Here is a 15,592-nt window from a genome sequence, read left to right as displayed (position 1 = left end):
TTCTCTTTGCTTCTGCTCTCCTCCATTCATGAAATACACATAGTTCAATGGTGTCTTGTTTTTGTTTGATTAGCTTTATTCGATTTCAAGATAAAATCACAAAAGCAGCAGCAACACATATATATACATCAACACATCAAAAAAATTCATTTCACAAGAAATTAACGAACATTTTGAAAAAAATGATTAAATCAATAGAGGAATTCAGCTAATCACTGGACAACAGAAAAAATGGACAAATCAAATAAAAATAAGGAGAAAGGGGGCCATTCAGTACAGGACCACTTCTAGCCAGAAGTTACTCTGAGTTACTTAGCGATGCGACGGGACATATAAAGATCTAGGGTAAAAATCGCTTAAACTCCAAGTGGATATTGGGCCATCGCCTATTTGCGGCTGCCAAGATTTGAGGTATGGGACGACATATGTATTGCTGAATTTTACAAGGACCAAATCGCCCACAGTATTTTTTACAAGAGGTCCTAGCCAGCCCACCCTTCTGACGCTTAGTATAGTGCCATCTATATTGGGGGGCAATGGCCTATTTTTGGTTAGCCAGAACACTACCTTGTTCTTTAGATCCTGCTGTTTTTCATGTTTCCCCTTTGGGAGTTCTGGTATACCTGCAAGGACGGACACAATAGGAGCTGCTTCTGGAGGCAAATGAAGGTGATTAGATTTACGTGGGATGGTATTGTGACTGGCCACTAATCTATTTTGAGATGGCGTTTCTTTATTGTGCCCAACCCTGAGGTTAGAGCGCTGTATCATGGCTGCTTTAGAATTTTGTAAAGTTTTCATAGGTGGGGCAGCTATTTGTTTACTGGTATTTGTGTTTTGTATAGTAGAAACAGGTGATTCTATAGGGGGTGGGCGCTGTAGTTGTACTGGTTCTCCCAAGGCTTTTGTAGGTAGCGAATTAGCCTTTATTGCTTCTTCAAGTCCCGTGAGCCTATCCCCTAGGCTAGTTATTTTATCAAGCAATGGAGATAAAAAAGATTTCATAATATTTTCAAGCGCGGGCAATAGGGAATCCTGTACAGGTACTTCCGAAGTATCCGTGCTTGGGGTATTGTGTACTGGCCGGTGTGGGATTAATTTTTGTTTCTTGACCTGACTGCCCGTTTGGTTAACTTTGTCTCTCTTTCTTTTGACCGAGGACACCTGGGTAAAGACGGTGGGTAGGGAAAATGATATTGGGTGAGTTGTATCCTGTAAGGTCTGTAAGGTCTGAGTTGGTTGGGAAGAACGACTGGGACCAGGACTAGTCATAGCTATGGGGGAGATTGAATCAGAAGTTAGCACATTTTCTATATTCACAGGGGCATACGAGGCTTTACACATTAGATTAAGTTCTTCCAATAGTGATATCGCCGGGGCTAAATCAGCAGACTGTGAGGGAGAACCCTTAATAAGTGAACTGTCCAAGACTGGTGATCGTTCTAGTCTCTCCAATTCACTAGCAATGGGCAATATAGCACTAAGATAATAGTCCATTCTTCCCCTGAGCAGGTCACCCTCAAAGGAGTGTTTTCTAGAGACCCCCTTGCAAGACATAGTGTGACAGTTTGTAACAATCAGAACACAGACAATATCAAGAGTCGAGCAACAGTGACCCTTGGTGTTACCCCGTGGAATAAAATCAAATATAGTCAGTTGGTAAAGTACCTTAAGTCAGTGTTCCTCTTAGCACGGAATCTGACCGGGAGCAAGGTGGATGGCCCGACCCGGCCTCCTCTGGCCTATGATGGCCTTAGATGGTCCCGCCCTTGTCCCGGGCTTCTCCCGGCGCCGACCCGCACGCGATCCCGCGACGCGGGGGGTAGGCGTGCTTTATTGCACCTCCTGGCGCGGGTCAGAGCGGCTTCCTGCCGCTATGGACGCTGGGGATTGTAGTTCCCTGTGGCGATCTCGGCCGCCGCTTTTGCTGGGCTCTCCGACCAGCCCCCACCTTCCCAGACTCACAGGCAGGGCTCCGGGCTCTCGCAGATGTGACTCCCGCTCCACCGGGGGTAGGCGTGCTTTATTGCGCCTCCTGGCGCGGGTCAGAGCGGCTTCCTGCCGCTATGGACGCTGGGGATTGTAGTTCCCTGTGGCGATCTCGGCCGCCGCTTTTGCTGGGCTCTCCGACCAGCCCCCACCTTCCCAGACAAACAGGCAGGGCTCCGGGCTCTCGCAGATGTGACCCCCACTCCACCGGGGGTAGGTGTGCTTTATTGCGCCTCCTGGCGCGGGTCAGAGCGGCTTCCTGCCGCTATGGACGCTGGGGATTGTAGTTCCCTGTGGCGATCTCGGCCGCCGCTTTTGCTGGGCTCTCCGACCAGCCCCCACCTTCCCAGACAAACAGGCAGGGCTCCAGGCTCTCGCAGATGTGACCCCCGCTCCACCGGGGGTAGGCGTGCTTTATTGCGCCTCCTGGCGCTGGTCAGAGCGGCTTCCTGCCGCTATGGACGCTGGGGATTGTAGTTCCCTGTGGCGATCTCGGCCGCCGCTTTTGCTGGGCTCTCCGACCAGCCCCCACCTTCCCAGAAAAACAGGCAGGGCTCCGGGCTCTCGCAGATGTGACCCCCGCTCCACCGGGGGTAGGCGTGCTTTATTGCGCCTCCTGGCGCGGGTCAGAGCGGCTTCCTGCCGCTATGGACGCTGGGGATTGTAGTTCCCTGTGGCGATCTCGGCCGCCGCTTTTGCTGGGCTCTCCGACCAGCCCCCACCTTCCCAGACAAACAGGCAGGGCTCCGGGCTCTCCCAGATGTGACCCCGTTCAATGGTGTCAATATTAATGTGCTCATCTCCAGTATTAAAATAACATGGGAGCCATGGTATGAAGTTTCATAACAAATCTCTTTATTATTCAATACATCAAAGAAACAGTCTGGCCAACTCATTTCGTCCTCAGAGGACTTAATCAGGGCTGAAAGAAAATCTACGTATGTACATTTACAAACATATCTAAAAACACATGATACAACCACCTCCACATACAATACAAAATTAAAAACAATACTATGCATCACGTATCACATAATACACAATTCCACCGTTAAAAAGAAATACATCCCCCAATAGCTAATTTTATTGAAAAAATGACCTTTCATCATTTACCCTACGACATCAAAGTGTCATATGCAACACCTTTCTAGTGAATAGTACATTAATAGGTTACCACATCCTCAATTCAGATATCTAATCCAATAAACTTACTTAATTTATTTGTTTATAGGAAAGTCAACTTGTAAAATAGAGCAGTTCTCCACTAAATGCCTAGATGAAAAGAACAAAGTTGTACAAGATTCCTATTGTCATCAAAAATGCTGTTTTTTCAGGTGTAATGCATTTATGGTTTTGGAGTAGTTTGACCATTAGAGGGTGAGTGCAGATCACGATTACCTTATGGAACAAGAATCTGTGCAGCTGTCTTTAGCCAGAACTACTCTTGCTTTGGAATTATCTGGCCAAGAAACATCCTCCTGAAGGCTTAAGAGCTCATTCCACCAGAGCTAAGGCTGCGACCACAGCGTTGCAACGTGGTGTTCCAGTCCTTGACATCTGTTAGGCAGCAACATGTGCGTCACTGCACACCTTCACTAAACACTACTGCCTGGACAGTAACGTTTTTGCCCACTGTGTCCTGCAGGATTTCTGGTCTAAACTTTTCTGCAGTCCCTCCTCCAGGGATGGTATTGCTTTGGTATCTATCCTAAGATAACTATTATGCGGCTAGACATCTCTGTCACATGGACAAGTTACTTACCTTCAGTAGCGCCTTATCTGGTAGAAACCTGATTTAGTAGCAGATTCCTTACCGATCCACTCATCCTCCCTGCACTGTGGACAGGTTTTAGGGTAAGGGCTGATCCCTTTCACAGCCCTAGTTATGCTGTACCCACCACTGCCCGTGCACTTCATGGCGTGGAAAGTCATGAAAAGTAACTGACGTCATTGCGCCGATGTGGCACCTATATAAGGGACGCAGTCAATTCCGACGCAGATGATACCGATAATGTCCCATGGACCCATCCGGTGCCACTTAATCGGCGTGCAAGGGTATTGCTTGAGTAGAAGTTTCCTGATCCAGCCTGACACCTGGGATATTTGAAGGTAAGGAATCTGCCGCTAGATCATGTCTCTACCAGATAAGGCATTAGCAAATGTAAGTAACTTGTCTTTTAGGATCAAATCTATTATATTTTCACTGGCACTTCAATAATTCCTTGATTATGATTGATTTTGTCTTTTATACCCATGAAGTAAGCTCCTAAAATGCGGTTAGAGAATGCAGCAGCAGAAAACATATTTTTATCCCTCTCCATTTAGCAACTATAACTTTATATATGCCTTTGATTCAACAAGGAAACTGAGTCCCAATAATGCCTTAAGTAGTTGATACATCAGGTCATCCGCAAAAATAAATCAGTGTGTAACCAGTAGCAGTCCATCATGCTCAGCGACAGCATTCTGCCTCACGAGGGACTCTTTCTCCTTATCAGTCAGAAAAACTCAAACCATGTCATGTTGTGAGACCATGAAAGTTCTCCCCCGTTTTCAACACAGTTGGGCAGAGGCCCTATGGAATCCTTGGATACCCACAGAGAGCTTCTCTTTCTTGACAATTTGGAGATCTCTGCGTGTCATCAAGGCCACATGACTTCGTTCTGGGAAACATTGACCCTGAAACCATCCACCATTGCATCTTTCTCCCCATAAGCTGGAGTTAAAGATTCACACTGGATAGAAGTAGCAAATTATGCCTCAGTTGGGGGTGTGTGCACATTCTTCATACATCTGAGTCCTTGCAGCACCAGCTTTTATTCACTTTTTGTTGAATCGCAATGCTCCTTTGTTTCAAGGCTCCCACTGTGTGCTCTGTATCAGCTGTGTGGATTTTCGGAGCTTACAGACTACATTTGAGCCCCAAAACTTTGCTGTCGGTTCAGCGGGTACTACCTTGAAAATGGTGATTGTGCGAGTTCCTCCTCCCGAGTGAGCAGAGAGCAAGCTGCACTGTCTCGTAATTCTCCCTGGGCCTGCAATCCGGGTTAAAAAAGTCTCTTCTCCAACTAGCGGTCCTTATTTTCTTCTTTGAAGGCATTCTGCAGCATGTTCCCTGATGCGTCAACTCTGTGTCTAAAAGACTGAGACTCACTGTGGCTAGCTCAGTATTGGCTCTACTGACTTCACAAGACCACTCCATTCGAGCAGCTTCTCTTCCTCACTGCCACAGTAGTCTTCACCTCAGAATAATCTTCACCTTTGCATTGGGCGATACCCTCAATGGGACTCCTCGCCTCGTTCACACTGTCAGCACTCTGTAGTGATAACCACGCCCAGCTACAGATCCCCAGCAAGGATCAGTGGCCTACCTCAATGGGCATCACCATCTTGTTGTCCGCTAAAATAGCCCTCCGGCTTTGTAAAGACCTCCAGGATGCATGCCCGATGTCATTGGAAGGATGGACCCCTGCAACTAACACATGGAGAAACACACCCCAGAAAACAGGGCCAAATAGGAGCTCCTCAAAATGCAACCTTCTTGACGTTCCGTTCCAGGCTAAATGTTTGATTTTTTTTAAAAAGCGCCTTTTCTATTCCATTATGCAATACAGGTAATTGTGAAGGAGGCAGGACTAGAGCTAATACTATTAGAATAACTATTTATGGAATTCTTCCTAATCTTGACAGAGTGCCAATGCTGTCAACCCAATGTTAAAGGTGAGTACGTTGTTATTTTTCCCATGGATATCTTGAATATCTCTCCTTGGTCATTTCTGGTCCTTATTTTCAAAGAAACCTAAATCATTCCCAGTAGATAAAACCTTAAACTTAATGACATCAAGGTTGTTTTATTCATAGTGAATTCTTTTATCCCTAAAATCTATTTAAAGCAAAAATTTGAAACACTTCCCCCAACTGTCTTTTCCTCCCTCTGTCATTTGCAGGGGCTCAGCTTCCCAGGCTGCTTTTCTTTTCTACTAAATAAGTAAGTTGGTTAAAATAGTTTTTCTTCTTCCTCACTTTACATTCTGAATCCTCTATAGCTATCTTTCTCTTAAGATTCGTAATTCCCTTCCTCTGAATGTTTTTCCTACATTGCTAACCAATTTGCCTTTTTTTTTTATCTCAGGAGGGCCAAGCATCCAGTTCAGGAACGAAATCTCGAACAGCAACATGGAGGGTGTCCCAGCTGAGTCTAATTTCAATGGACTTCCGGCAGACTTAAACACGGGTGTGGATTTTCATGATACAGATTTCAAGGACCAGGATTTACACAATGCAAATGAGATGGCCTTGCAGCGGTCTCATCAGCCGGACAATTTGATGAATGACCCATACACTGGCGATACCCAGGAAGCAGAAAATGATAAGTGTGGACCCTTAATATCTGGCGCCCTTGATAACACATGTCAGTCTTCCTCCAATATTGGGCCCACTTTCAATGAAAGTGAGGCAATTAGCCAGTTGCAAGAGAGTATTCGTTTGGAGATGCCTTCCGAGGACGAGGAGACTGGCTCCTTGGACAACAAAGGTAATGCTTTACTCTACACTGGGCTATGTTATTTTGTTTTTCTGTCAGGATGCAGTGCGGCACAAAGTATGACTGGTGTTGGAGGCTTCCAATCAGTATCATTATAAAGCATCCTCAGATTTTAGTTCTCTGCAGCAGGCAACATGTTAACTGTTTTAATGTTTTACTGTACATGTAGAATGTTCAAGTGAGTACAGCAGGTAATTATCTGTACATATATGTGTGCATATATAATCTGTTTTTATATTTATGTCAAGGGCAAAAGTACAAGTATGGTTAGAAAAAAAATAAATTTGCATGTTATGGTTTGCTCCACAATCCATAACACTAACAGCCATGCAAGTCAAAACTAACTCAGGAAATTTAAAGCTTATGACAGCACCCTTGTTATGACAGATTTAATTACTTGCAAATATTTTGAGATCATATGCATTGCATTTGTTATGTTATGTTATATGTTGTTTTATATAGCGCACGGCTACTCGAAAAGAGTGTCCCGGCGCTTTTATTGAGAACCTGTAGCCATGAACACAACACAGTAATAAAAAACAGATCAGAAAAAGAAAAAAAGACTCAAGATAGGTCGCCTAAAGGGAAAAAAGCCAGGTTTTAAGGCCCTTCCTGAAGGTAAGCAAATTAGAGGCCCCCCGCAGCGCCAAGGGCAAAGTGTTCCACAGCTGTGGTGCCAGCAGGCTAAAGGAGCGGCCTCCAATGCGAGCCTTTTTTACCCGCGGAACCACCGCAAGAAGCAGAGATTCAGATCTTAAAGATCGGGCCGGACGATAAAAGGTAAGTCTCCTTTGGAGATACTTTGCACCCACAGCGTGGAGAGCCTTGTAGGCCAGAGTCAAGGCCTTAAAAGCTATCCGCTTCCGGATAGGCAGCCAATGGAGCGACTGCAAAAGTCCAGCAGCGCTGGCTCGCCTATTTAGGCCATAAATAGCCCTCGCGGCCGAGTTCTGAACAACTTGCATCCGCTGCAGTAGATAATCCGGCAGGCCCAAATAGAGGACGGTGGAATAGTCCAATCTTGAGCCAATCATGGCCTGCACTGTCACCTTCCTGTGCTCCTCCGAAAGTAAAGGCAGAAACTTCCGGAGCATCTTGAGGACGCCAAAGCAAGTTCCCGTTAAGCCAAGGATCTGAGATCTTAACGTCAGACCCTTATCCATCTTGACCCCCAAGTTCTTAGCCAACTGGGACGCACAGGTCGGGGGGAACATGTTGACAGGCCACCATGCCTGCCATTCCGGGTCCGATGGACAACCGAAGAAGAGTACCTCGGATTTATCCGAGTTGCACTTGAGGCTGTTCAGCTGGACTTAACAAACACAGGTGTGGAGGGTCAAGGGGAATATTTAAAGACCTGACTACTCACTCCCCATATTCCAGATATATAACACAAAAAAGAGTAGAACAGGTCTAAGGGTGGTGTGTTGCTGTACAAGCGACTGAGAAACAGTTGGATCTATGCGTAGGTGAAAGAAGACTGTTAAGTCACTAGGGTTTGGATGTATCCCATCAGCCCACCCATTTGGCGGTATCTCATCATATGGGACAGGATAAATATCCAAAACCTAGCCGGTCCTCTAGTACCGGGATAAAATCATTACTATATACAAATAGTTCCTCAACATAATAGTGTTCTTAATGTGCAGTGCTCAAGTGATGGTGTGGGTTAAAATGACTACTAGGACTAAGGATGTTTTCAGAAAAAAGTCAAAGTGTCAACAGTATAGAAGCACGCAGGGTAGTGAAAGTTAATACTACCCCGCGGCGCTAGGCAAGATGGTCGACATGTTTCAGCTTGATGGGGAACTACCCCAGCTTTCTTTAGGACCTTTCATGTTTAGTTGCTACTGCAGGTAACTATGATTAGTGATGTGAGGAACAACAGTGTATGTGCTTGTAAGTCACATATCTACCAGGAACCTTGTTTTGCAATGTTTACTGGAGGAAGACAGGCAAGACTTCTTCCTAAGGAGACAAAAAAGATGACACAACAAAACAGAATCAGGTCACCCTCATACACCCGCATGAATACACAGACAAAGTACAGCTAGACACACCTGCGTAAACAGATTCTGTTCCGCATTATCAAGCCTAATAGCTACATCACACAGAGGCATTTCCTCATGGTGATACTCACCCAGCTGTGTGTGGGTGACGACCCCACCTCACCCGGCAACCGCTCGGGAGAATGAGGCCCCGCTCTACAGTGTAGAAAAAAGGACATAGTAAGTGCGCATCCTCTACCATGCCCAGCCAAATAGCTCTACACATAACCCAACAAACGTGTAATGGAAACCCAAATATCAGGCCACTCGATTGTTTTAATAGAGGTTAACAAAAAAACAAACAACCAGGTACTCCAAGTGTCTTATTGTACACATATATTTCCAATCGCCGTCGAGGCACTGGAAAGTTTATTTAAATACCTCCTAATCTACAACCACTAAAGATACTCAATAGATAATACTAATTTATGTGGTGGAAAAACTATACCACTCACAAAGGCATCAAGTTGATGACAAAAAATAAAAAATAAATTATATTAGGTGTAGAAACGAGCTCAGCTGGAAAAACCTAGTCTTAAAGCAAAATCTGGACAATACCAATACACCATCCATTTGAAAGGACCTAATCAGTGCCCCTTTGTTAAAAACATACTGTCTATGATAAGAGGGCAAATCAGGCTGGTTACAAACATGGTGACTGCCAACTGGAGCCCCGTAACCGTGGCTAAGAAACCCTGCAAGTTACCTGTCCGTCGGTACCCCTTGTGTGAATCGAGCAGAAGTGGAGGTGTTTCTCATTGTGTCCACCTTCTTTTTGTAGAGGAGCGACGATAGGTTAATTAGTCACATGGGACTCCTATCATAATACCCTTCATAATCAAGAGCTGTAACTATCCATATTTCATTCTTTTAGGCAGTTACTAATACGAGGGCATAACATGCGGAGCATTTAAAATATGCGCCGCTACCCTTAAACAAGAAGCCGAAGTAGAGTCCTGGCTTATCTGCGCATGCGCACATCGTGAGTCGCCGTACCTTTGCGCATGCGTAGTGATAATATGGCTCTGATGCCGAGAGCACTGTATTCTTTCACAGAGCCCTTATTTTTAAAGAACCACGTTGTGTTCAAAATGATAAGGAAGAAGCAATTCTAGCAGGGAAAATGGGTCTATATAAATGCGTGCATCTAAAATGAGATATTTACTGGTCTCGTGGGTAACATTATCATTATGCACGCATGTCTAGTTTGTGAACACTATTCCCTGTATAGTTATCCATTGGCAGTTCAAAGTGCTTGTGTATTGGGAAGACTGCGTATCGAGTATGCTACCAATGACCCTGTCTCAAGAGCAGAGCCCAATTCCTAGAATTGCATATGTCAGGATCACTCTCTATTCGAATCCTAGGTGGGACAAATGTCTTTTTATTTATTATAATGGGTTTAACATGGTCTGTTTAGAGTAACCATCACAATTAGGTTGGGTGAGCTTAACTAAAATACGTTTACATAATCATGACCCGCAACTAAGAAGCTGCTCTAAATACTTAACAAACACAGGTGTGGAGGGTCAAGGGGAATATTTAAAGACCTGACTACTCACTCCCCATATTCCAGATATATAACACAAAAAAGAGTAGAAGAAAGCTGGGGTAGTTCCCCATCAAGCTGAAACATGTCGACCATCTTGCCTAGCGCCGCGGGGTAGTATTAACTTTCACTACCCTGCGTGCTTCTATACTGTTGACACTTTGACTTTTTTCTGAAAACATCCTTAGTCCTAGTAGTCATTTTAACCCACACCATCACTTGAGCACTGCACATTAAGAACACTATTATGTTGAGGAACTATTTGTATATAGTAATGATTTTATCCCGGTACTAGAGGACCGGCTAGGTTTTGGATATTTATCCTGTCCCATATGATGAGATACCGCCAAATGGGTGGGCTGATGGGATACATCCAAACCCTAGTGACTTAACAGTCTTCTTTCACCTACGCATAGATCCAACTGTTTCTCAGTCGCTTGTACAGCAACACACCACCCTTAGACCTGTTCTACTCTTTTTTGTGTTATATATCTGGAATATGGGGAGTGAGTAGTCAGGTCTTTGAATATTCCCCTTGACCCTCCACACCTGTGTTTGTTAAGTATTTAGAGCAGCTTCTTAGTTGCGGGTCATGATTATGTAAACGGATTTTAGTTAAGCTCACCCAACCTAATTGTGATGGTTACTCTAAACAGACCATGTTAAACCCATTATAATAAATAAAAAGACATTTGTCCCACCTAGTATTCGAATAGAGAGTGATCCTGACATATGCAATTCTAGGAATTGGGCTCTGCTCTTGAGACAGGGTCATTGGTAGCATACTCGATACGCAGTCTTCCCAATACACAAGCACTGTGAACTGCCAATGGATAACTATACAGGGAATAGTGTTCACAAACTAGACATGCGTGCATAATGATAATGTTACCCACGAGACCAGTAAATATCTCATTTTAGATGCACGCATTTATATAGACCCATTTTCCCTGCTAGAATTGCTTCTTCCTTATCATTTTGAACACAACGTGGTTCTTTAAAAATAAGGGCTCTGTGAAAGAATACAGTGCTCTCGGCATCAGAGCCATATTATCACTACGCATGCGCAAAGGTACGGCGACTCACGATGTGCACATGCGCAGATAAGCCAGGACTCGACTTCGGCTTCTTGTTTAAGCGTAGCGGCGCATATTTTAAATTCTTCGCATGTTATGCCCTCGTATTAGTAACTGCCTAAAAGAATGAAATATGGATAGTTACAGCTCTTGATTATGAAGGGTATTATGATAGGAGTCCCATGTGACTAATTAACCTATCGTCGCTCCTCTACAAAAAGAAGGTGGACACAATGAGAAACACCTCCACTTCCGCTCGATTCACACAAGGGGTACCGACGGACAGGTAACTTGCAGGGTTTCTTAGCCACGGTTACGGGGCTCCAGTTGGCAGTCACCATGTTTGTAACCAGCCTGATTTGCCCTCTTATCATAGACAGTATGTTTTTAACAAAGGGGCACTGATTAGGTCCTTTCAAATGGATGGTGTATTGGTATTGTCCAGATTTTGCTTTAAGACTAGGTTTTTCCAGCTGAGCTCGTTTCTACACCTAATATAATTTATTTTTTATTTTTTGTCATCAACTTGATGCCTTTGTGAGTGGTATCGTTTTTCCACCACATAAATTAGTATTATCTATTCAGTATCTTTAGTGGTTGTAGATTAGGAGCTATTTAAATAAACTTTCCAGTGCCTCGACGGCGATTGGAAATATAAGTGTACAATAAGACACTTGGAGTACCTGGTTGTTTGTTTTTTTGTTAACCTCTATTAAAACAATCAAGTGGCCTGATATTTGGGTTTCCATTACACGTTTGTTGGGTTATGTGTAGAGCTATTTGGCTGGGCATGGTAGAGGATGCGCACTTACTATGTCCTTTTTTCTACACTGTAGAGCGGGGCCTCATTCTCCCGAGCGGTTGCCGGGTGAGGTGGGGTCGTCACCCACACAAAGCTGGGTGAGTATCACCATGAGGAAATGCCTCTGTGTGATGTAGCTATTAGGCTTGATAATGCGGAACAGAATCTGTTTACGCAGGTGTGTCTAGCTGTACTTTGTCTGTGTATTCATGCGGGTGTATGAGGGTGACCTGATTCTGTTTTGTTGTGTCATCTTTTTTGTCTCCTTAGGAAGAAGTCTTGCCTGTCTTCCTCCAGTAAACATTGCAAAACAAGGTTCCTGGTAGATATGTGACTTACAAGCACATACACTGTTGTTCCTCACATCACTAATCACAGTTACCTGCAGTAGCAACTAAACATGAAAGGTCCTGAAGAAAGCTGGGGTAGTTCCCCATCAAGCTGAAACATGTCGACCATCTTGCCTAGCGCCGCGGGGTAGTATTAACTTTCACTACCCTGCGTGCTTCTATACTGTTGACACTTTGACTTTTTTCTGAAAATTCTTAGTCCTAGTAGTCATTTTAACCCACACCATCACTTGAGCACTGCACATTAAGAACACTATTATGTTGAGGAACTATTTGTATATAGTAATGATTTTATCCCGGTACTAGAGGACCGGCTAGGTTTTGGATATTTATCCTGTCCCATATGATGAGATACCGCCAAATGGGTGGGCTGATGGGATACATCCAAACCCTAGTGACTTAACAGTCTTCTTTCACCTACGCATAGATCCAACTGTTTCTCAGTCGCTTGTACAGCAACACACCACCCTTAGACCTGTTCTACTCTTTTTTGTGTTATATAGCTGTTCAGCTGGAACCATTTAAAAACAACCCCAAGGCACTCCCGGATACTCTCTCCATCAAAATCCTCTCCCCTCTTACAGGAAAAGAGGAGCTGAGTGTCATCGGCATAGGATACGATCTGGGCCCCAAAGGACTCCGCCAATGCCGCCAAAGGGGTCATAAAGATGTTAAAAAGAGTGGGGCTCAACACAGAACCCTGCGGAACCCCGACTCCCAGAGGCGGCATCACGGCCGAGCTAGAGGAGGCCCAGACCGTTTGTCGGCGGCCAGCCAAAAAAGATCTAAACCAGCTGAGCACCGTCCCCCCAGATCGATCTCACGGAGTCTGGCGAGAAGACCCTCATCGGGGACGGTGTCAAAGGCCGCCGACAGGTCCAACATGACAAGCATGGCTTTGCCCCCCGAATCGAGTACCTCCTTTACGGCTTCAAACACCTCCAAGAGCGCCGTCTCGGTGCTCCAGTTGGGGTGGAAGCCAGATTGAGTAGCGTGCAGTACATTATGGGATTCCAAAAAATTAGAAAGAACCATATGCACATGCTTCTCCAGGATCTTCGTAAACGCGGGAAGGAGGGAGATAGGCCTGTAGTTGGCCAGGACTTCTGAATCGAGACCAGGCTTCTTAAGCAGCGGAATAACCATTGCCTGCTTCCAGGCCTGCGGGACCACTCCTTGGCTCAAAGAGAGGTGGATTAATAACATTTAGAGTGTGAGTTACAGTTTGCATGGCTTTTTTGTGGTTTGCATAGCTAACCATATATTGGGTAATTCGATGATTTTTGGGGGGGAAGGGGTTGGGAGGGGTTAATTTGTAACCTGAATTTCACAAGTTATTTTTTTCCCCCAAGCGTGTTGAGATCAAATCCTAGCCGCAACATAACTGACTGTAGTTGTTCTGTGGATATCTGGTGCTTCATTGATGTATTACACCCAGCATCTGTGAGTGTATTCCCTTCCCAGGTGCATTCAAGCTTTGACCCTATGCTGCAGGGGTTGGCCTAAACCAGACCTTGTGCACAACGCACCACAGGCTTTCAAATTCTGCTCTGCATGAAGTTTGGCCATGTACAACAGCGGTTGGACACGGCCTGGTCGTAGGCTAGGCACTGCGCTCGACTCACTGCCGTTGGCCAATCCGACTGTTTCCAGATATTTTTTTTTTTTTATATCCTCATGTTGCGGATGAAATTGTATAAGGAGTGTGACGGGAGGCCGTGACTTCCATAATTTGTGCCTTCACTCTCATATTTTTACTGGTCCGACAGCGGAGAGTTTCCCTTCGTTGGAATTAAGTCAGGCTTAGCACTCCTGCCTCCTTTGCCAAATTCAATAATTCTTCGGATACGAGGGAGAGAGCTAGCCTTCCAGGCTACTCGACGGGAATGATTCCTGTCTGAATTATTGTCACCGCTTTAATCATAGGATTTGTTATGTTTACATGGATTTTTTTTTAAGTACCTTGTGTATTAAGTACAACATGGCTTTCCCATATTTCCCAAAAATTTGATTTTTTTGAGGGCTTTCCTTTCCTATCTAATTTATGTGTTTTTATTATAGAGTTTAACCAATCTCCGTATGTTGGTGGCACTGGTTTAACCCACTTTAGACATATCTCCCTTCTAGCAAGTAATATTAGTACAAACGACAGATTTTCCTGTTTTTTTGTCAATTTCAACTTACTTAACTCTGCTTTGGTATAAATCCCAAAAATAATTAAAGATGTACTTACTTCTACGTGTCTTCCTATAACCCGGCTTGTCATCTTACCCACTTCTTGCCAGAAGGAATCTAGGTGGGGGCAACCTTGGAACATGTGCAAATCGTCTGCCTTTTCAAGTCCACATTTGGGGCAGTGCTTTACACTGGTTCCTTTAAATTTGGATTGCCTTTTGGGGGTCCAATATGCCCGATGTATTGTCGGTAGGGGATTTCTTTTTAGGCGAGCTGGTTTGATGGTTGACCAGCATTTTTCTGATGATCTCTGCCATAAGCCTTGAAGGTCTGTCTCTGCTATATCATCACTTAGCTTGTGCCAGGCAATTCTTGACCCTTTTGATGCCCAAATGAAGCTCGCGAGTTCTCCCTGGATCTTTTTCAAGGAATCTCTTTTAAATTCCAATGGTATGGCATTGAACAGGTAAGTAAATTTAGGAAGTATTGCCATTTTTATCAGATTCGTTCTTCCCAGTAAGCTTAAAGGTAGCCCATCCCAGACTTTTAGAATTTTTTTGGTTTCAGTGGTAATTCTACTAAGATTTATCTGAGTTGTTTTTTCTAGATCCTTTGTCAGCGTTATGCCCAGGTACTTTATATTGTCCTTCGAATATGGAATATTCTGATGTACGTTCCCGCTCATTGATTCTGTTTTGGATTCATTTGTCAGATATCCCGATACTTTTCCAAATTCCGCAATTGTGTTGTCAATTGCAGCGGAAGAATTTTGATAGTTATCAGTAAAGATCATTAGATCGTCCGCGTATAACGCCACCTTTTTGGCCCAATCGCGGTATCTGAAAGGAGTTATTGACCCGTTGCTCCTGAGTGTATCCGCCAGTGGTTCAATGTACAAATTGAACAGCAACGGTGACAAGGGGCAACCCTGCCTCGTTCCTCTCTGTATGTCAATATTATTTGTGAGAGCACCGTTGATTAAGATCTTTGCTGCTGGCTTTTTGTATATCTCACTAATCAGGTGGCTGAAGCATTGCATTGTATTTGGAGATGGCTTTAT

General features: G+C 44.4%; 1 protein-coding gene across 3 annotated transcripts in view; it reads left to right on the top strand.

The window, feature by feature from the left end:
• SRPK1 (SRSF protein kinase 1) overlaps nt 1-15,592 on the top strand; it is an 869,057-nt gene that overhangs the window by 573,651 nt on the left and 279,814 nt on the right. For all 3 annotated transcript variants that reach the window (XM_078644338.1, XM_078644339.1, XM_078644340.1), the window contains exon 11: nt 6,122-6,523. In XM_078644338.1, the coding sequence (XP_078500464.1) occupies nt 6,122-6,523 (402 nt within the window). The remainder of the gene's footprint in view (nt 1-6,121; nt 6,524-15,592) is intronic.

This window comes from Lissotriton helveticus, chromosome 5_1 (genome assembly GCF_964261635.1).
Source record: "Lissotriton helveticus chromosome 5_1, aLisHel1.1, whole genome shotgun sequence".
Classification (NCBI taxonomy): Eukaryota; Metazoa; Chordata; class Amphibia; order Caudata; family Salamandridae; genus Lissotriton; species Lissotriton helveticus.
Note: the sequence above shows the minus strand (reverse complement) of the source record. Positions and strands in the feature narration are given on the sequence as shown.